The 21,521-nt window shown below is 43.3% G+C and overlaps 2 protein-coding genes across 10 annotated transcripts in view; both read right to left on the bottom strand.

Annotated features, from left to right (window-relative positions):
- loxl3b (lysyl oxidase-like 3b) overlaps positions 1-4,186 on the bottom strand; it is a 33,318-nt gene extending 29,132 nt beyond the window's left edge. For 4 of the 7 annotated variants that reach the window (XR_015034701.1, XM_085766951.1, XM_085766950.1 and 1 more), the window contains exon 1: positions 3,765-3,893. The gene's annotated coding sequence lies outside the window, so the exon portion shown is untranslated. Of the gene's footprint in view, positions 1-3,764 lie in introns of all 7 variants that reach the window. The other 3 variants (XM_085766953.1, XM_085766952.1, XM_085766947.1) reach the window with 3 other exon arrangements.
- A 1,012-nt stretch (positions 4,187-5,198) lies between these two features.
- On the bottom strand, positions 5,199-21,238 carry pank2 (pantothenate kinase 2). 3 transcript variants are annotated; one of them, XR_015034789.1, is made up of 8 exons: positions 20,773-21,238; positions 19,875-20,227; positions 19,040-19,293; positions 12,245-12,421; positions 9,571-9,694; positions 7,006-7,131; positions 6,711-6,907; positions 5,199-6,573 (listed from the first exon to the last, which is right to left on the bottom strand). XR_015034789.1 is itself a non-coding variant. In XM_085768457.1 (7 exons), exons 1-7 carry the CDS (start codon positions 21,005-21,007, stop codon positions 6,857-6,859), a joined length of 1,320 nt encoding a protein of 439 aa, XP_085624583.1. In that variant the 5' UTR covers positions 21,008-21,238; the 3' UTR covers positions 5,199-6,856. The 3 variants fall into 3 exon arrangements, 2 of the variants coding, with proteins under 2 accessions (XP_085624583.1, XP_085624584.1); XM_085768457.1 differs by having other exon boundaries at positions 5,199-6,907; XM_085768458.1 differs by having other exon boundaries at positions 5,199-6,907; positions 12,278-12,421; positions 20,773-21,079.
- Positions 21,239-21,521: the final 283 nt, after the last annotated feature.

The following is a 21,521-nucleotide window of genomic DNA, read 5'->3' on the forward strand; positions in this document are numbered from 1 at the left end:
CTCTCTCCCACCTGCACTTCCTCTCCTCCCTCCAGCACCTCTGCCACACTGTCAGCACTTCTCTAGTTTCCAACCTCCCACTGACCTTCAAATCTATGACCTCATCCGTAAATCCAAACCCTCTACCTGTCAGCTTGACCCCCTTCCCACCACCCTTGTCAAATCTTGTCTCCCCTCTGTGCTTCCCCTCATATCTGCCATCATTCACTCTTCACTCACCACTGGAACTGTTCCCTCACCCCTCAAAACTGCAGCTATCACCCCTATTCTGAAAAAACCTGGCTTAGACCCCAACAACTACAATAATCTCCGCCCCATCTCCAACCTACCTTTCATATCCAAAATCCTTGAAAAAATAGTCGCCACCCAATTACACACCCACTTAACTCAAAACTCCCTCTATGACCCTTTTCAATCTGGTTTCCGCCCCCGCCACAGCACCGAAACTGCACTCATAAAAATCACCAACGATCTTCTCACTGCAGCTGATTCCGGTTCACTTTCCATCCTCATCCTCCTCGACCTAAGTGCAGCCTTTGACACCATTTCCCACCCCATCCTCCTTCATAGACTCTCCTCCATCGGCATCACCCACACCCCCCTTCACTGGTTCCACTCCTATCTCTCAGGCCGCACTCAGTTCATCCAGCTCAAATCATTTAAGTCTGACCCCTCCCCAGTCACTACAGGTGTGCCCCAGGGCTCTGTCCTGGGGCCCCTTCTCTTCATCACTTATCTCCTCCCCCTTGGCACCATCTTCCGTAAATATAACATCCATTACCACTGCTACGCGGATGACACCCAGCTCTACCTTTCCAGTAAACCAAACTCCGCACTCCCACCCTCTTCCCTCATCACCTGCTTAACCGAAATCAAATCCTGGTTCACTTCCAACTTCCTCAAATTAAACAGTGATAAAACAGAAATCCTTCTAGTTGGCACCAAATCTACACTATCCAAAATTGACCGTTTCCCCCTTCTTATCGACAGTTCCTCAGTTTCCCCCTCCCCTCAGGTTAAGAGTCTGGGTGTCATCCTTGACAGCACTCTATCATTCAAATCTCACATCAATAACACCACTCGGGCTGCCTACTTTCATTTACGTAATATCAATCGACTCCGTCCCTCCCTCACTCCCAACACCGCCTCCATCCTTGTCCACAGCCTCGTCACCTCCCGTCTTGATTATTGCAACTCGCTCCTCTTTGGTCTCCCTCACAAGTCTCTCCATAAGCTTCAACTGGTTCAAAACTCTGCTGCACGTGTCATCACCAAAACCCCTTCTTCCCACCATATCACTCCCATCCTACAGCAACTTCACTGGCTCCCGGTCACATTACGAATCCAATTCAAAATCCTTCTGTATACTTTCAAAGCTATCCACAACCTCGCCCCTCCATACTTGTCTGATCTTCTCCACATTGCCACTCCAGCACGCTCCCTCAGATCTTCCTCCTCTCTCCACCTCACTGTCCCCCCTGCTCTCCTCAGCACCATGGGGAGCAGAGCTTTCAGTCGCTCTGCTCCCCGACTCTGGAATTCTTTACCATCTCACATCCGTAACATTGACTCTCTCCCTCTTTTCAAAACAAAAATCAAAACCCACCTGTTTCAAATTGCCTATCCACCCCACCCCTCACCCTAACACTTCCCTTTTATTCTGCACAGTTTTATTTATTTGCTCTCTTCATTATTCATTCTTAATTGTTGTTTATTTTGTGCTTGTTGTTTATTTTGTGCTTTTAATGTTGTCTATTCCGTGCTGTGTGTTTTGTTTTGGTATTATTTATTGATGATTTATTCTGTGTTTTTGATGATTTTAACTGCTGTAAAGTGTCCTTGAGTGGCGTGAAAGGCGCTTTCTAAATAAAATTTATTATTATTATTATTATTATAAACTGACTTCCTGTGACTTGAACCTACTGTATTCACGCTGTTTCACTGTATTTCTGTGTAAAATGTGATTATTAACAACATTTAAGGTTGTATTTTTTGGTTAAAATAAGGTTTAAATCACTGTTTACAACCCGTCTGATCATCTGACCTCTTGTGTTTTCATGCATTACTGGTCATTACTGCAGCAGAGTCATGAATGATCCTTTTGGAAACGTTTTTTTCTTTTTTTTCTTTGCATAAACAGTGAGTGTGTTGTGAATTAGATCAATGAAACATCTCATACATAAAAGTAGTTTTTGTTATGAGGAACTTCCATCAATGTACCTGATTTCAACATAAATCCAACACTCAAAGTCAAACCAACTCTCTCTGTCTCTTTTTCTCTCTGTTTCACTTTCACTCTCTCGCCCCTCACTGCAGCAGTGATCAATAGCATCATGGATCAATAGCATCATCAGATCGATCAGGCAGCGGTTTCTCCAGCTCTGAGGTCAAACACCGAGGTCATCACAGAGTCTTATCTGAGACACCACATGGACTCGTTCCCACCAAAACACACAAACACACTCTGTTTGTCTGTTCACTAATCACAACCAGAGCTCTGATTCTCACAGACACAAACAAACTCCCTCTGAACAACAGAAAAGACTTTTCCCTCTGTGTTGCGGCGCGTCGTCGTTGACCTCAGAGGAACTTTGTGAAACCTTAGACCTGAACCAGTCACAGAAAGATACATATAAAAGTAAGTAAGTAAACAAATCCCGGAGGATGTATCATCATCAGTCTGAGGTTACTTCAGGGAGATCGGGAAAGGAGAGAACTGAAGCTGCTTGACATGAAAACACAGCGGTGTACAGAGAAAGTACAGTTTGGGTTTGTTGGTTTCCTGGTTCACCAAACTGTTTTCTACGAAAGCTTCAGATTCATGTGTCAAACTAAAACACCAGTTTTTAACTTTTGCAGACTCGACAGAGACTTTTCACACAGCAACTTCCTGATCAGTGAATATATCAATAACTTTTTCTTTTTTATCCACTTCTGGACCACGTTAGCTTTTATAACTCCCAGAAAACAGCTGTACAGCATCTGGACTAACATATTGATCAACATTTATAATGACAGGACTAATGGTTTTGTTATAAACTGATAATTATTACAAATATATAGACATTTATAACATTTAGACAAACAATTAGTTGATTAATCAGTTAGTCAGTTGAAAGATAAGTGATTAGCAACTAATCGATTAATAATTTCAATCTTTGCTCCTTTTATTCAATGAATTTTAGACAATAGACAAGACAGTTTAAGATGCCATGGGCATTTTATAGACAAATAATCTATTGAATTGATTGGTAGATTCATTAATATTCATAATTAGAGCTAAATACAGCCCTAAAACCCAATTAAATGGATTTCCAAAAGATGGAAACCCAAATATTTGCTCTTATCAATGACTCCATTGAACGTGTCTGATCAGAAAGCAGCTGCAGTTCAACAGATCTCAGTAGGTGGTTCTTCTAATCCAGATCCGATCAGCTCAGCTCAGCAGACTCTTATTTGTCTTTCCTGTTTCTACATTCCTCACTTTTTTTTTTTTAAATCTTGTGCATCTTAAAAACTTCTCAGAGAAACAGTCTGAACATCTGTATCTTCTATAAATGGAGCTGGATGTTGTGTGAAGTGACTTTAAAGCACAATACTAAGAGTTGTGCTCAGATAGAAATAGATGTATGTGATTTGAGTGTTAAATGAAACTTGTAACCTACTCATGAGGTTTAATCACTTTGTTGTTTAGTTTTTTAAAGTGAAACTAACTCTAAAACTCCTTAGTCTGGTTGAATCGATAACTGATAATCAGCTTTTACCTTATATTCCCAGGATGAGGAGGAGGTTATAACGGTTTCAGTGGAGAGAGGGGATCTGAGCCACACGTCCACAAACTGAATCACTTTCCCCCACAAAAAAAAAAAAAACTAAAACGGTGACTTATTTAAAAAATAAAACAAAAAACAAAAAACAATCCCGGTTCTTCTGTTAAATCATCTTCTCGCGACCCAGACGCGGCGGCTCCAATTTGCGGGGCAGAGTTTCACCTCCAGCGGCCAATTGACTCCTCTCTGCGTTATTGTCTGTAAATTGCCAGCTGTACAGCTCCTGCAGCGGCGGCGGAGGAGGAGGAGGAGGAGGAAGCAGCAGTGGGCTGGATTTATTCCCTGGAAACACACTGACTCTTTCATGCACGATTCTGTAACAGGCTCTACGTGCTTCTCTTGCATAAGGTCGAAAAAACGTGAATTTCACGCAGCAGTCTACGGGCGCGAGGAGGCGCACGACGTGCCCGCGAGATTTACAACCAGTGACCTGTGTGTGTGTGTGTGTGTGTGTGTGTGTAAATATAAGATACTGTACCACATAGTTAAGATTCTCTGCTTTCAAAAAGCTGGTTAAGTGTTTAATATTGGTCCAATATGCTGCTTTTTTCACATTAAACTTTATTGTACATGAACAAAAATGACTGATATTGAACTGAACTCTCAAAAGGCCTCACTGCAAAAAAACAGTGGTGTTAATAGGAATTTGAATTAACTTTATCTTCTTGTATTTCAATTACAGCTGAGAAGTTGATTTTAGATTAGTGAGCATTTGTTTTGATCAATAAATCTGATGCTGATATAATAACTGCAGATTTTATTAGTCACGCTGAAGGCCTATCACTGTGTCCACTGTGTCAGTCTAGTGAAACCAGTGGCCCATCAGGGTTTAACAGCAGAGGAGCAATAACTTCAAAGAGAACAAACCAATGATAAATTGTTTTGTTCTATTGGTGCCATTACAACTTCCTCTGTATTTATTATTTGATCAGTTTTGTGTTAAAAAATGAAAAATTCCTTAAATAAGGAGGAAACACTCATTTAATTGCAGGGAGTTAGAAAATAGCATGTGAACTCTTCCTTGAAATTTCCCCAGTGTGAAGTGTAAACACCACGGGCACTCAGCTTGATATGAAAAGTTCATATTTAATAGGGAACCTTCAATAAGAAACTTGAATTCACTCAAAACAAAACAAAGATTTCTCTGCATTGTACAAGCACACAGAAAAAGGAAAAAAAAAAAAGGGAAACCTGGAGAGTAACAAACCAGTTTGTGTCGTTGTAAAGATCACACGTCTGAACACATTATTGTATCCTCTACAAAAACATGACAGGCACTTAATTTAAAATCAGCTTCCTGTAAATACACAATATACAGGTAGAGACGTTACGGCTGGAAAACACTGCGTCCGCTCAAATTTCCAGCTGTTTTTAGTGAGTCTGAACTTTTGCCTCAGGTAGTTTTTATTGTTATGGTCCCTGTAATCCAGTAATGGACCGACGGCTGAAAACACACAACAGGCGACATTGAAAACTGGACGGAAAAGCACAAAATGAAATGAGAAGATGGGACGAAATAAATCTAAATTAAAACAGTGGTGTGTGGAGCGTTGGGAACATACATTACATTTAAAAACATCGATTATTTAAATACAAACTAAACACTCAGGACAGAACTGGTTTGTGGATGTAATGCCCGGTGCATGTTCATCAATATCTAATCAATATCTACCTTTGCACTTGCTCCGATTTTCTCTCTCTATGATGCAGTGACTGGAGGGCACTTCAGCAGGGGCAGATGTTTGGGTTGGGGGGGGGGGGGTTATCTCACACTGATTGTCCAAAACTACCTGAATACGAGCTGCACTGCTGCAGAAAAGCAAACAACAATCATCGTCTCGCAGGCAGAAACAGCCTGCATATGATATTGATTATTGAAAGAAAAAACCCTGATGAAATGTGGTCGATCTCTTGCTAAGAGAAACTGACATGTTCAGATTTAATGTCAATCAACATCCAGTGACAAAAACATGTTTTTGGAAGAACTGTTGAGAAAAAAAAAAATAGTCTGAATGACTCAGTGTTCACAGATGATAAAACAAAAAGTGTTTGTAAAGATTTGCAGTGTTTTAGTTCGCTGACTGTACCAGGTGGATGGGGGTTCAACTAGGACTCATCACTTAACAGTACAGTCAAATATATGGCAGTAATTTGAATTTTAAAACTCAACAATGGAGTTTTTTTATGGTGAAAAATGCCGAAATTTCTTGGTTACAGTTTCACAAAATTGAAGAACTGCTGCTTAAATTTTGTCTTTTGTAATAAAAAACCCCAACATTTCTGGGTTTAAAACTGATCTTTACTAAATTACATCAACAAAAAAAAAGTCATCTTTGGCTCTTGAATCTTTTGTTTTATGTTTTATAGGTCAAATTTATCAACACAGTATTTTTAAAACAATTATAACTTACAGCTTTCGAACTGTGCCTATTTTTAGTGCGCCTTGTCGCCCCCTTTAGTCCATTTTATCGTGTAAAGTGTTTGATTGTCTTTACACAAACACACTTATACAATATAACCCCAATTACAGTAAGTGCCATCCCATCCATCTGGTACCGCAGTCGGGTAAAAATAAAACCCTTAAAAACAAAAAAAAAAAAATTCCTGTAAATATTTTGGCCTGTGACCTTGATAAATAACTACAGTCCGTGATATGACGCTACGTTGACGACGGCTATTGTTTCAGGCAACCGCGGTGAACTTCCTTGAGAAACCACGACTCATCAGAGCAAGGAAACCAACTCTCATCCACTCACTGACAACAGCAGCAGCTGTGTCTCTTCCCTCCGTTTACAATCAAACCTCTGGGAAAAAACATAACAAGGACCTTCAAACGCTGACAGTTTTTTGTGTTTTTGTTTTTTTTATATTTGCCACCACCACCACCACCGAAAATGTTTTACCAGTAACTGTTGGATGGCCGACGTAACATCCCACTGTGGAACCGACTCTGAACAGTCTAAAGTGCTAATGGTCTTTGCAGCAGATCGACAAGTTCTTCTTTGGATGTAGTTCGCACACACACATTAGGACGGATGCAGGAGCTCTAACAGGGCTCCGACTGCTCCGAAGTAACCCTGAAAAAAATAATTAAAAAAACGACAAAAAGTTAGAGATCAGAGCAGGAAACGACGTCTCTGGTGTCTGTGATGGGACCAGTGGTTCAGTTTCTCACCTCGTGGCGGAGGAACAGCGCTTTGAGCTGACCTTTGGACCAGTAGTCCATGGCGTAGGCCAGCAGCTTCATGGAGAGCGTGTTCACTCGAAGGAAGTTCCCCACAAACACAACACGCTCGATGTTCTGAGAGAAGACAGGAAACGATAAGATACAGTCACAACATGTCAACGTTTTAAAAAGGTGGTGAGTTTAACGTTGATTAATGAACTCTGTCAAACAGATAACTGAATTAATAGATGATAAGGAGCTGAACCGACTTTATTATTGACTGTTGCATATTTGGAGAGACATTAAATGACATTTATTGGATCAGTTCATCTTTATCTTTCATTTTGTACGTAAATTGCTTTTTTTTTTTTAATGTAATGCATGTCCATATTATCATTTATTCCACACACAGGGAAGGTATTATTATAAGGCTCTGTTGGCTTCCACCTCTGCTACATAATGCTTAAACTTTATTATTCTCATGTTCTCATGAATACAGGTGCATCTCAATAAATTATAATATCATGGAAACATGTATTATGTCAGTAATTCAATTCAAAAAGTGAAACTAATACATTATATAGACCCATTACACACAGAATGGAACATTTCATGTCTTTATTTGTTTTATTGTAATGATTATGGCTTGCATTTAACAGGGATGCAAACGGGTCAGGACCAAAAAAGAGAGGAATTGTCTGGTGTGTGTGTGTGTGTGGGGGGTGCTCACCATTAACAAATGATTACATTACAACCAACCAAGTATTGATTGATTGATTATAGACATAGTTTTCAGAAGGCCAACATTTCTATATCAAAAATGCTTTTTAAAAAAAGATCCTTTGCAATATTTCAATTTTGGAGATACTGAATTTTAGGTCTTCACTGAATGTTAGTCATAATTATTACTATTAAAATAAACTGAATAAATAAAGACATGGGATGTTTCATTCAGTGTGTAATGGACATATATATACAGTGTATATATATAATGTGTTAGTTTCACTTTAATTGAACACATTCTACATGGCGGAGGCGACATCTTTCCACTAGAGCTTCCTTCCCCTCTGAAACGGGGCAGAGCTCCGTGGAAACACCTGCCTGACACAGCAACGTAGGGAACCGTGTATGTCCGCGGCTCACAGCTCCACGGACATGCACGGGGGAAAAACGGCGTTGCACCGACTGCACGCGGATACGCGCCGCTTTAATGAGTGCGCATGTCGCGCGTCTACATTGGAGGTCGGCTGTTATCAGTATAATCAGAGACAACCATGAATGAGTTCGCCTCAGTTTCACGTGATTGTCACTGTCAGCCTGTTAGAAAAACATTTTACTGACCCCAGCTGAGACACTGAGACACTGAGACCCCCCCTCCCCCCAAAAACAAAAACTCTTCGGAGCTGAACGATTCACACAAGTCACCTAATTGGTACTGAAAAAAGCGAGTTTCGCTTTTCGGCGCGCTGTTTGCATCCCTGATAAACTGAATAAATAAAGACATGGGATGTTTCATTCAGTGTGTAATGGACATATAGGCCTATATAATGTGTTAGTTTCACTTTAATTGAGAACATTCTACATCGTGGAGGCGACGTCTTTCCACTTAGGGCTTCCTTCACCTCTGAAATGGGGCAGAGCTCCGTGGGAACACCTGCCTGACACAGCAATGTAGGGAACCGTGCATGTCCGCGGCTCACAGCTCCACGGACATGCACGGGGGGGAAAACGGCGTCGCCGTCGCACCGACTGCACGCGGATACGCGCCGCTTTAATGAGCCTGCATGTCGCGCGTCTACTTTGGAGGTAGGCTGTTATCAGTATAATCAGAGACAACCATGAATGAGTTCGCCTCCGTTTCACGTGATTGTCACTGTCAGCCTGTTAGAAAAACATTTTACTGACCCCAGCTGAGACACTGAGACCCCCCCCCCTTCCCAAAAACAAAAACTCTTCGGATCTGAACGATTCACACAAGTCACCTAATTGGTCATGAAAAAAGCGAGTTTCGCTTTTCGGCGCGCTGTTTGCATCCCTGATTTAATGACCTAAAAGACCAATTAAAAAAGCATTTTAAATATGGAAATGTTGACCTTCTGAAAAGTATGTCCATCTGTATGCACTGATGGGGCTATTTAGACATTTCCATGATATTCTATTTTATTGAGATGCACCTGAATATAGTGCAAATAACAGAAAACAAATGATCTAACTGGACCTTTAACATCTTTTGATCGACAAATATATGACAAAAACAACATGTGCACAGTTTTAAGTTGTGTTTATGAAACCTGCTACTTTGCTTAATCAAATAAAAGTCACATCTCATTCATTATTCCTGGTAAACTACTGTTTTTCCTCCTCCTCCTCCTGCTCCGGGGCTCTGATGCGGTTCACCTCCTCTGCGCCTTCATAGCCCTGTACAATGCTGCTTGATCAAGACGCCACAAGGCAGCACCGTAAAGAGGCTGAACGCACCGAGGAAACGCAGCGGCAGGGAAACGGACCGACGGATCCGACGTCTTTTTTTTCCAAATCATGTGTAATAACGTGTACCGTGAGTTTGACTCTAACCTCGTTGAGAGCACACATCCTGGTGATGGAGCCGATGTTGTTGGTGATGGTGACCAGCGTCGCTCTGGCCAGGTCCTCTTTGGACACCGACTCCCTCTTCTCTTTGGACATCATGTTGCCAAAGCTACGGGAAGGCAACAGGAGATTGTACTTCAGAGGGGTCACTGTTTCTGTCACTGTGACTGTTATTGTTTCTGCTGCTGTGTTAACCTCCTGAGACCCGAGCTTTGTTCTGGTGTGCATTTTTTATTTCTCCCTGCTATCTGGGATAAGTAGGACCTAATAAGTACAATACCTAAAGTTTGTCTTTGTACAGGAAGTAGTTTTTGCAAAAAATGATGTCCTCATATGAGGACACTGGGACTATCTCAACATAAAAAAACTGTATTTGCTGTTTGGGACCAGAAGGGCCCAATTTGTGTAAATTCAAAATTTCAGCTTTCTACAATAAGTAGTTCTCTCAAAAATCAGTGTCCTCATACGAGGACATCGGGTCGAAAAACAATGACTCCTACTGTATATAGAATACAGTGACATATGGAAGTTCAAAGGGGTCTTATTCTAAAATGCCACATCAGATTGGCCTGATTTTTTCTGAGTGTCATCCTGAGGTAAAGTAATATCAGTCTGAAGTGGAACGGTCAAGTAATAACAAGTAGTTTTTAAGAAATGTGAATCCTCCTGAGACCCTGCATCCTCATACGAGGACATTATTTTTTGCCTCTTTGCACCATGATACTCTCATTTTTAAAAACTTATCTTACCTGGTGACTTATTAGCCACATTTAGGGACACTGCCTGTGCCATCTTGTGGTGATATCACAAAAAAAAGACAACAACATGTTACTTTAATAACATAACATAGTCCCAACGTCCTCAAACGAGGACGTGACATTTATTGATGTCCTAGTCTGCTACTATTACTAAAATGTGTCAAATTTTAATGCCATATTAAGACAGAGACATTGTTGTACATAAATACACTGGTTTCATTCATAAAATTTGGATTTAATTCTTATCTTGGTCTTTTATCTTCTGGCAACTGCCATAGAAGGCTCCGGCTGAAATTCCCGCCATTTTTTCCCCCCAAAGAAATTGGTGTAATTTGTGATATCACCATAAGTTGGTGCAGGCAGTGTCCATAAATGTGGCTAATAGGTCAAAGTTTTTAAAAATGGAGTATCATGGTGCTAAGAGGCAAAAATGTAATGTCCTCGTATGAGGACGCAGGGTCTCAGGAGGTTAAAGGACACTTCCAGGCAAATTCAACCTGGGGCTGTAGTTTCCTAATATTTTAGGTCTAAAAGAATGAATATTAAGATTTTCTTTTTAATGTCTCTTGTTCTGCAGTAGTTGTGTCTGTCCCTGCATCGCCACAGCAGCGTATAATGGGAGCGGACAGATCTAAGGCTATTCACATCCCACAAAACCACATTTTTTTCACAATGTCAGATGGCTTCTCAAACATACACCAAGGGGTTTGCCTACTTCAAGAAAGAGGACATGTTTGTAAACGGAGCAATAATGAACACTCCATCAGAGCCTCAAGATCTGTCTCAAGTGGAGATTGTAACATCCCTAAGCGCAGCTCTGCCTTTGCTCAATCTGCTTTTTCTTTTAAATCTGTCAAATCATGGAACTATCTCCCAACTAATCTGAAACTCTGTACAGACTTTCAGTCATGACAGCATTAATCTTAAACCTACATTTTTTTTTTTTACTTTGTATGAAGTATTTTAATAACTGTATGTTTCTAATTCCGTCTGATATGAAATATGTTTTATACCCGAGTGTTTGTGATGTGTGAGCAGGTGTATATATGAACATGTGTATGGATGTTTGGCCTGTTTTGTAAGTTGACAATTTTTTATCTTTTTATTGCTCTTACTCACCTGCCCAGAGACTACAGATGCAAAGTAGCTAGTAAGCTAAATCCAGTACAAAGCATCTTCTCTCATCTCGAGACTAATGCTATTTTGTACATTGTCCCTGATACAAATAAACGTATTAAACTAAACTAATACAAAGTATCGTGCAATCTCGCAATGTCTGTTTTATCAACAAAGGAATATCAACTTGGAGGCACAACGTTTTTGTAGTACTAAGAGTAAATCTGGACATTGTTAATTCTGCCTGTAAACATAGTGAGAGCATCAATTTGACTCTCACATGAGACTTTGTATTACAGCTCTGCTCTTTCTTTAAGTAAACAAACCCCATTGGTGTATGTTTGAAGCCATCTGACGTTGTCTATGGAAAAAAAAATTGGTTTTCTGGGATGTCAACAGCCTAAGATCTGTCCGCTCCCATTATACGCTGCTGTGGTGATGCAGGGACAGACAGAACTACTGCAGAACAAGAGACATTAAAGAGAAAATCTTCAGATTCATTCTTCTGTTAGACCTAAAGTATTAGGAAACTAGAGCCCCAGATTGAATTTGCCTGGAATTGCCCTTTAATGCATCAAAACTGTGGATAAATAAAAAGGTCTAGCTCAAAATACATCAAGGCTTCTTGTCGACACCCTGGGAGACGAAAACGTGGAGTAAATTTAGCAACTGTCCTGGATCCCAGCTTCAGTAACGGCTGTGATCCTGTTCATGACTCCACCACTAACGAAGCGAACAGGCCAGTGAGCTACACTACGAAGAGAGAAAGCTGCTGTAAACCGCACCTTGAGGCTACAGCCCAGCCTGGCAGTCCAAACCTCTCATAGTCGCCTCCGTAAATGTCCCGAACCAGCTTGTCCACGCGCGTGCTCTCCCCCTGAGAAGCCATTTCTAGGGCTTCCTCGAAAGTGGAGCAGCCAGTCAGCAGGCAACACAGGCCCAGGAAGGTCCCTCCACCGAGGCTGGAGAGAGACGCACACACACACACACACACAATATTAAAAATAGAGATGATTACAACTTCTCATCTGGAAGTTTGAAATTAAAGACAAAAGAGACAATGTAGAACAAACCACTTAAAAAAAAAGCATGCACAAGCTGCAGACTCTCGATTTGAATGCGCTCAGACGGTTTCTCTCTCTCTCTTTCTCTCTGCAGCACAAAGGGACAGAGGGCCATTATGTCGAGGAGCGGAGCGGTGCGGCGCTCATGGTTCCCTTTCAAATCCACCAGACAGAAAAACCACACGTGAAAACAAACCAGCAGAGGGAGAAAGAAAGAAAGAAAGAAAGAAAGAAAGAAAGAAAGAAAGAAAGAAAGAAAAAAACTTCCCTGAAATACCAACAGACAAACTGTCAGTTTAAAGTAACTCATTCAAAACTGAAACTGAACCCAAATCAAACTATCAAAAAGGTCTTTTTTAAAACTTTCCAGTCAGTAAAAGGATGTGGTTTGGTAACCGACAGCTGAGAGAAAAAAAAATACTGCTACTTTTCACACGGAGGCACCATGGAGACACAGGACAGCAGACGTCGCCCCCCAGGCCACCCACCCTCCTGCAACATCCCTGAATCACTAGAGCCCTGTTGTTACTCCTGAGCGCAGGAGTGGGAGACCTGCGTCTTTATTGTGGCGTCCCCAGTGGTGGGCTGGTGCCATACCACTGGTCACGCCCCCTTGATTAAGGCCTGCTGGTGACACCTGGGCCCGGTGTCACCAGGTTATAAAGCCAGGCCTGCTGATTGCTCTCACTCTCTCTCCTTCTCCCCTCTCCTGCAGGTACCGGTGATGGCGATGCAGTGCCCTTAGTTTACTTTGTTGCTCCTTTGTGTTATGCACCTTACAACACCCCACACACACACACGTCTCACCCTCACACAACATGCTCTACACACCTATTTACTGACATTCACACCCCATGATCTGGTCTTTTGTTGCAGTATCTTATTATTTATTATTAAATAAACATTTGTTAATTGTTGCCACGGTGGTCTCTCCCTCTTTGTCATGGCTGTAAGAGCCAGGCTGTGACAAAAGTGGGGGCTCGTCTTAAGCTTATTTTGGTGATAGATTAAATTTGTTTGGTTTGTTTGTTGGGGCAGCGTGGCTGTGTAATCAGGTGAGTGGGCCCTGGTGCGCGCTGTGCCCTATTGCGTGGGTGGGGAGATCCGCCGTGCGCTTAGTGTCGTTGTTGCTCCGGTTGTTTTTCTCCTCTCTTTTGTTTGTTCTGTTGCTCATTCATGCGTTCCAAAGAGAAGGTAAGTGTTTCCGCCCCGTTGCACTGCGAAGTTTCCCCTGTCAGGTGAATGGCGTTTCCCCTTTGGGTTGCGTCAGTTTGTTTTTTTTCTAGTGTTGTGGCGACGTGGTTAGTGTTAATTGTCTTCGGGCAATTATCTCGGGGGCACCTCCGTGGGATATTGTGGGGTCGCCTGCGTGCAGGTTGCTTTCACAAACCCACTGGTTTTGCGTGCGTAAATTCCCACCGCAAGCCACATGAAGACTAGGGTTGAGGGATAGGCAAGTTTTGGTTAGGCAGGTAAGTGGGGAAAACTTCGGGGAGGTAAAGTTCGCCTCGATTGTGCATTTTGGGAGAGTAAACACTGTGCATTCTGTTTGGTTCACGCGCTGAGCTATGGCTTCGGTGGCAGAGTTTGTTGATGCGCCCTCAGAGGGGTTTCTTAATAGCTGTTCCTGGGAGCAGTTAGCGCAGATAGCGGAGCATTATGAGATGGATTTTACAGGGAATGAGTATAAAAGTGAGTTGAAAGAAATTGTTTTGTCCACGTTAGTAGGTAAAGGAATTGTGGGGAAGGGAGAGTCTCTTGCAGACTTGGCTGCGCCAGATGCGCCAAGTTCTGTGCAGGTGTCTGAGTCTGGGCTGACGTTTGAGCAGCGCAGGGAGTTAATGGCTTTGCAGGTAGAGCAGGAAAAATTGAGGCTCCAGAGAACTGAGGCAGAAAGTCAAATTGAATTGGAGAGAATGAGATTTGAAGTTGAGAAAATGAAGCTTGAGCAGCAGAGATTGAGTTTGATCCGAGAGGGGAAGCTTGTGCGTAATGCGTCACTTGAAGAGGGGCAGTGTTTTTTTGATCTGGGCGCAAATTTGAGACTGATGCCTAGGTTTAATGAGAAGGGCCCTGATACATTTTTTGCTTTGTTCGAGCGCGTTGCAGACGCGAGGCGGTGGCCAGATGCGGATAGAACTTTAATGCTCCAGTGCGTCTTGACTGGGAGGGCCCAGGAGGCGTACTCTGCATTAAGTGCCGCTGATTGTTTGTCGTATGTTAAAGTGAAGTCGGCTGTTTTGAAAGCATACGAATTAGTTCCGGAAGCGTATCGCCAAAAATTCAGGAATTGGGTAAAGGGTGAAAAACAAACGCACATGGAGTTTGCGCGTGAGTTGTTGTCCCACTTTAACCGTTGGTGTTCTGCTGCCAGTGTGGGTGATTTTGAGAGCCTGTGTGAGTTAGTTGTACTCGAACAGTTCAAGAATTTGATTCCGCAGCGCATTGCAACGTATTTGAGTGAACAGAAAGCGACTACTGTGTTGAAAGCGGCAGAGCTTGCCGATGATTTTGTTCTGACGCATCAAAGCAGCCTGGGTGATGCGCAGCGTCGGGCAAGTAGTTATGGTAATTCCCGCTATAGCGCGCAGCTTTCCACATCTGGCCCGTCACAGGCCTTTAAAGCCTCGAGGGGCAGAGATGAGGGGGGCAGGGTGTGTAATTATTGTCAAGGCGCTGGGCATTGGAAGGATCAGTGTCCCGTTTTGAGGTCTAAAAGTAAATACGAGTCGTTCTCACCTGCTCTTGCGTGTTCCGTTGTCTCGAGGTTGAATCCTGTGAGTGCTGATCCGGGTGGTAGTAATGGATTTGAGCCTTTTATCGCTGATGCAGTTGTGTCTTTGGTTGGCGGTAAGGAACGTGTGCCAATAAAGATTTTGCGTGACACTGGTGCCAAACACTCGTTTATTGTGGAGTCAGTTTTGCCTTTCTCATCGAAGACGGAGACAGGGGACTTTATTTTGATGCAAGGCTTGGGTTTGGAGCTGACGCGGGTTCCACGCCATAACATGGTGGTGGAGTGTGGTCTGGTGCGTGGCGCTGTGGCTGTCGGGGTGCGTCCTGCGCTGCCGATTGAGGGTGTAGCCATGATAGTGGGCAACGATCTGGCTGGTGGTGCTGTGTGGGCGGATGGCCTGCCGCCTCCGGTGGTTACTTCGAAGCCACTTGCGTCTGGGGAGCTGGATGAAAGTGGTCAGAGGTACCCGGAGGTTTTTCCAGCCTGCGCCGTGACGCGCGCGCAGAGCCGTGTTCTGGCTGCACCTGATTTGTCTAGCCCAGTGCGTAAACCAGAGTCTGTGGTCTCCATTCCCGATTTGCCTCCATCAGTTTCTCGAGATGAGTGGATTAAAGGCCAGGGTACTGATCCATCTTTGTCCGGGTTGGTTGCTAGTGTCATTGCAGGGTCTGAGTTGGAAAATGTTGCACACGGATACTTTGTACAGAATGAGTTGCTTGTGAGGAAATGGGTGCCGTGTGTTGGTGATTTTGTGGGCGAACCAGTGTTCCAGATTGTTGTGCCTGAATTGTTTCGGGACGCAGTGTTGAAAATCGCACATGATGAGTCTGGGCATTTGGGCATAAGGAAAACGTATGACCGGGTACTGCGTTTTTTTTTCTGGCCAAGGTTGAAGCGCGATGTTGCCAAGTATGTGAAAACGTGCCACACATGTCAGTTGACGAGTAAGCCGAACCAGTGTCTTAGACAGCGGCGCCAGTTCAGCCCGGGAGATCAAGTTTTGGCGTTTACTCCAGTAGTGCATTCACCGTGTCAAGCCAAATTTACAGGTCCTTATGTTGTGGAGCGACAGGTCTCGGAGCAGAATTATTACATTGCGACTCCGATGCGACGAAAATCCTCTCGTCTTTGTCATGTTGATTTATTAAAACCTTATTATAGACGTGACACTGTTGAATCTGTTCCTCTTGGGCCTGAGTGTGGGTTGAATGCAAGTCCTGGTCTTACGGTTGAGTCTGTGTCGTCAGGTTGGGGGGGTCCTGTGATCGGATTGGACAGGGAGACAGATGTCCGCGGCCCAGATGATCCTGTCGTTTGTGGAACACATTTGGTGGAACATGACATTGATGTTGAGTATAGTGTGCCAAGTAAGCAGCGTTGGTATAGGTGTGCACCACACAAGCAGAAAGTGATGGAGTCGGCCAGAGTTTTGAAGTGCATGTAGGTTCTGGTGGGAGTTCTCTGATTGTGTACACGGATCATGCTAATTGCCTAGACATTAGACATATTAAAGGCAAGGATAATGTGTTGGCCGATGCCCTTTCTCGTGCCCCAGTGGGTTAGGGGGGTATTGGGATTTTGGGTATTGTGTGTTATCGTATGTATTATATGGTGTAAATGTATTCAGTTTTCTGCCACCTGTCGTCCCATGTTTCCTCCCCTACCTTCCTCTGAGTTTGTTTGTAGGTGCCGGGTTGCAGAGGTTGGCGGGGTGGAAGGTGTGGGGTCTTCAGGTGGTGTTTTCAGTGATCCCGTTGGGTCCCTGTCTTGAGGGGGGGGGTGTGGCGTCCCCAGTGGTGGGCTGGTGCCATACCACTGGTCACGCCCCCTTGATTAAGGCCTGCTGGTGACACCTGGGCCCGGTGTCACCAGGTTATAAAGCCAGGCCTGCTGATTGCTCTCACTCTCTCTCCTTCTCCCCTCTCCTGCAGGTACCGGTGACGGCGATGCAGTGCCCTTAGTTTACTTTGTTGCTCCTTTGTGTTATGCACCTTACAACACCCCACACACACACACGTCTCACCCTCACACAACATGCTCTACACACCTATTTACTGACATTCACACCCCATGATCTGGTCTTTTGTTGCAGTATCTTATTATTTATTATTAAATAAACATTTGTTAATTGTTGCCACGGTGGTCTCTCCCTCTTTGTCATGGCTGTAAGAGCCAGGCTGTGACATTATTCAGCCGCACTGTTCTGTATGAAAAGCTGCAGAGAAGCTTTAATGAAGTTACTGCGACGTAGAAAGGAGAGGAGACGTCGGTGTGTACAGTACGAGCAGAGGAGAGGAGATTTCTGAGCTTGTTTGGAAACATCAAAGTTGTTGTGACTTGCGTGGCCACAATGTGTGTATTTTATTTCTGAGGAGGTTTGCATGAAGTCATTGTAACGCCACAGCTACGGTGTCAACTCTGTAAAGACGTATGAGCAGCATCTTTATTCAGGTGCATCTCAATAAATTAGAATATCATGGAAAAGTCCATTTCCAGTAGCTCAAGTCAAACAGCCCCAAAAGAGTATTGAGTACAAATATACAGATGGACATTTACTTTTCAGAAGGCCAACATTTCTATATTAAATATGCGACTTTTAATTGCTTTTTTGTATATTCAATTTTTTAAGATACTTAATTTTAGGTCTTCATTTAATGTAAGCCATAATCATTACAATTAAAATATATCAAATAAATAAAGACTTGAAATGTTCCATTCTGTGTTTAATTGGTCTATTGAATTGAATTATTGACATAAATAAACCTTTCCTTGATAATCTAATTTACTGAGATGCACCTGTATGTCCAGCTCCTTATTGCAGAGCACCGACATGCTCTCTAAACTCACGCACCAGGACAAAATTATACTGGCTTTATTTGGTGAAAATACACTGCCCGTCCAAAATAAAAGTCACACACACTCCAATATTTAGTTGCATGGCCTTTAGCTTTGATTACGGCACGCATTCGCTGTGGCATCGTTTCGATCAGCTTCTGCAATGTCACAACATTTACAGTATTTCCATCCAGAGTTGCATTCATTTTTCAAAGATTCTCAATGGGGTTCAGGTCTGGACTCTTCGGTCACACTGGACCACATTTCTTCCTTAAGGATGATGTTTCCACACTCTCCTTCCAGTTTTTAATAATGTGTTGGACAGTTCTTAGCCCAATTTTAGTTTCATCAATCTCCTTAGATGTTTTATTTGCTTGATGCCAATAATTTGACTTTTCTGAAACAGATTAACATCTTTTCCATGACCACAGGATGTGTCTTCTGACATGGTTGTTTAAGAAATGAGACTGCATCAGTTAGGGTTAAATAAGTTGTTGCCATCTGAAACATGGTAATTATCCAATGGGAGGCTCTTACCAATCAGTTTAGTTAAATCCAAGTGTGGTGACTTTTTTTTGGGACGGGCAGTGTATAAACAAGCAATATAATGTAGTAGTTTTTCTGCTGATATCTGAGGCCATTGTGCTGCAGAGGAAACACAATACATCCTAACTGTGTAATGTTTTGCTTGGCAAAGAAAGATAAATTGTTTCTTCCCCCCGTTTTGAGGCTGCAGAATATAATCTGACTCGATAATCAGCTGACAGAAAATTGTGGACTAAATGATAAAATAATGAACTGAAAAGGAAGTGAGTCAGGTGATGAGTCTCTGTGGTTTTATCTCTATGAGTAATAACTTCCTATGCAAGAAGTAAACTAAACGTTAAGCACCAGGAGCACAGAAAACCTGCAGGTTATAAATCTCCGTCACTCATAATAATTACCTGGTCCCAGTGACTCGTTTGTAGTTGTTCTCCGAGTACACGGCCAGGATGCTGACCCCGGACCCTATGTTGACCAGCAGCAGAGGGTAGGGGTTCTCCAGTGTGTAGGGCTTCTGCACGCAGCGATCCGGGTCCGTGGGGTTTTCAAAGTAGTAGCACTCGGAGGGGCCGCTGGACACCACCGAGTCGATGTACAACACCCCCCGGATCAAACAGTCCAGCTCATCCAGCTTGTGAAGCTGCAGGTCGGCCATCTTTTTTTTTTTTTTTTCATTTTGGTTGGTTGGTGTTGACAGAGAAAAGAGAACATGGATAACATCACCGAGGGGGGATGTGGTCAGGAGAACAGAGGCAGGAAATTGGGGGAGGAGGGAAAGCAGGGGGTAAAAAAAACACAGGAGTTAGTCTCAGTAAAAAAAAGGGAGAAAAAAAAAAGATTTATCGTATATGCATCATCTTGTGATTTAAATTCATAACGGCTAACGCTTCTTTTTTTTCCTTCCCCAAATGTGTGGTTAATTGAGCAACTGCACATCTCTCAGCATGACCACAGCATAGCATGGCATAAATAGCAGCCTCCTATATGCGAGGTGTAATTACGCAATGATGGGAATTTATCTGCTGTTAAATTTGTAAGGGAAATATGAGCTTAACATGTGTCTGGAGGTGAATTCCCTTTTATTTCTTGCTCAATAGTGTCACAATTTCCAACCCATGCTGTAAATATGTTGTAACCTCACACATCTCTCTCTTCTTTCCCCCCCTCCCGCCTGTCCAGCCTCACTGTCCAGCCTGTAAAAGCAAACAGAAAAAGCACACACTACACTACACCCACCGTGCGGAAATCAGACTCAAACTTGTACGCCCCCCCTCCGGTGGCGCACAGGGTGGTGTGGAGGCTGGAGAAGTGCTTGTTGCGGCCCATCTGCAGGAAGGCCGGCAGGTCGTGGGTGGGGAAGCGGATGAAGTGCAGGTTGCCCGTCCGGCCGCACAGCGTCAGGTCCTGCAGCTCCAGGTGCACGTCCCTGATGCCCGTTTTGCCGTAGGCGGTGTTGGAGGTCAGGTAGCGTCGGATGCTCTTCAGGTTCTCCACCTCTTCCTGCTCCTCCTCGGCCGTGATGTCTTTGGGCTCGAAATACACCAGCTTCACCAGAGTGCCTCCAATGTCCATGCCAAACCAGGGAAAAGCTGCATTATGGGAGATAATTAATGCAAAAAAAAAAGTGAATAAACCAATATTTTGTCAAAAAATATAAAATAATGCATGCATTTTAATGACTAATATTATTTACATCTTTAATATCTAAAGACTAAATGACAGTGGGGACTGACAGAGATGATGGCCCACATAAAGGAGAGCAGCTTCATCCTCAGCAGCTTCAGTACAGTGTGTACCGCGAACGCCATCTTGTTGCAAAATAGACCCCGGCTATTTACTGCCATTACAGCTCTCTGATATTACATTGTAATTTCACAGCTAAATGTATTTCCATCGTTCAAGCATCACCTATTTTATATAGATATTACACATGCTTTTTAAAAAGATCATCCATAAGCATTTAACATGTCATTCTGTTTATATTCATAATTTAACCCAAACCCTTCCGTAGAGGGGGGAACGCCTTCGTTTTCTTTTTCTTTTTTTCTTGTGTGTGTGTGTATACATGCATGCAACGGTACCTTTACCCAGTAAATACACTAAGCCCGCGGAAGCAGCGTTAATTAACACCTACGCGGCCTTGTTTTCTTCACCGAGTCGGTCCGAAGCCTCGGCGTCGAGTTGGAGGTCCGCCGGTCGGTCGGAGCTCTTCCTGCGGGCGCAGCCGCCTCGCTGCCGGGCTCGTTTCTGAAATAACCGGGCATCTCCTCCTCCTTGTTGTTGGACCGCGGCTGCTTCGTGGGCGTTTCGTCTTCGTCGAGAGTATCATCATCATCGTCGCGCTGGTGGTGGTGGCCATTGAGCGCCATTGAAAGGACTTAATTAACTACATATATATCCCGTGGTTTTGTGTTAAATAAAATCATAAAAAAAAAATATATATATATAAAACAAAGCAACGGTTTTTTTTTCCTGCGCCGCGGACAATGACGTCCGAGCAGATAAAGGCTAGGAGCTAATTAGCCGGCAGCTAAGTGGCTGCTGTGTATCTATCGTCACACACGACGGAGGTACATGTCTTATTTATGTTCGCTGTCAAGCCAGAAGGGGCGGGGCCTATCGGTGACGGACTGGAGCCAGAGCCAATCAGAAAGCGAGTCAGTCAGACGACTTCCTTTCTGATTGGCTCTGACTCCAGTCCGTCAGCGATAGGCCCCGCCCCCTTCTGGCTTGACAGCGAACATAAATAAGGAAGGCTGATGTCACATTTTCTTGATTTTTCTTTCTTTCTGTTTTTTCAACAGAAAAAACATGATCTACAGGGATGTCAAACCCAATCACACAAGGGCTCAAAATTTAAAACACCAAGTATGTTGCCGGCCA

Source organism: Trachurus japonicus, chromosome 22, assembly GCF_045865225.1.
Source record: "Trachurus japonicus isolate A0001 chromosome 22, Traja_1.0".
NCBI lineage: Eukaryota > Metazoa > Chordata > Actinopteri > Carangiformes > Carangidae > Trachurus > Trachurus japonicus.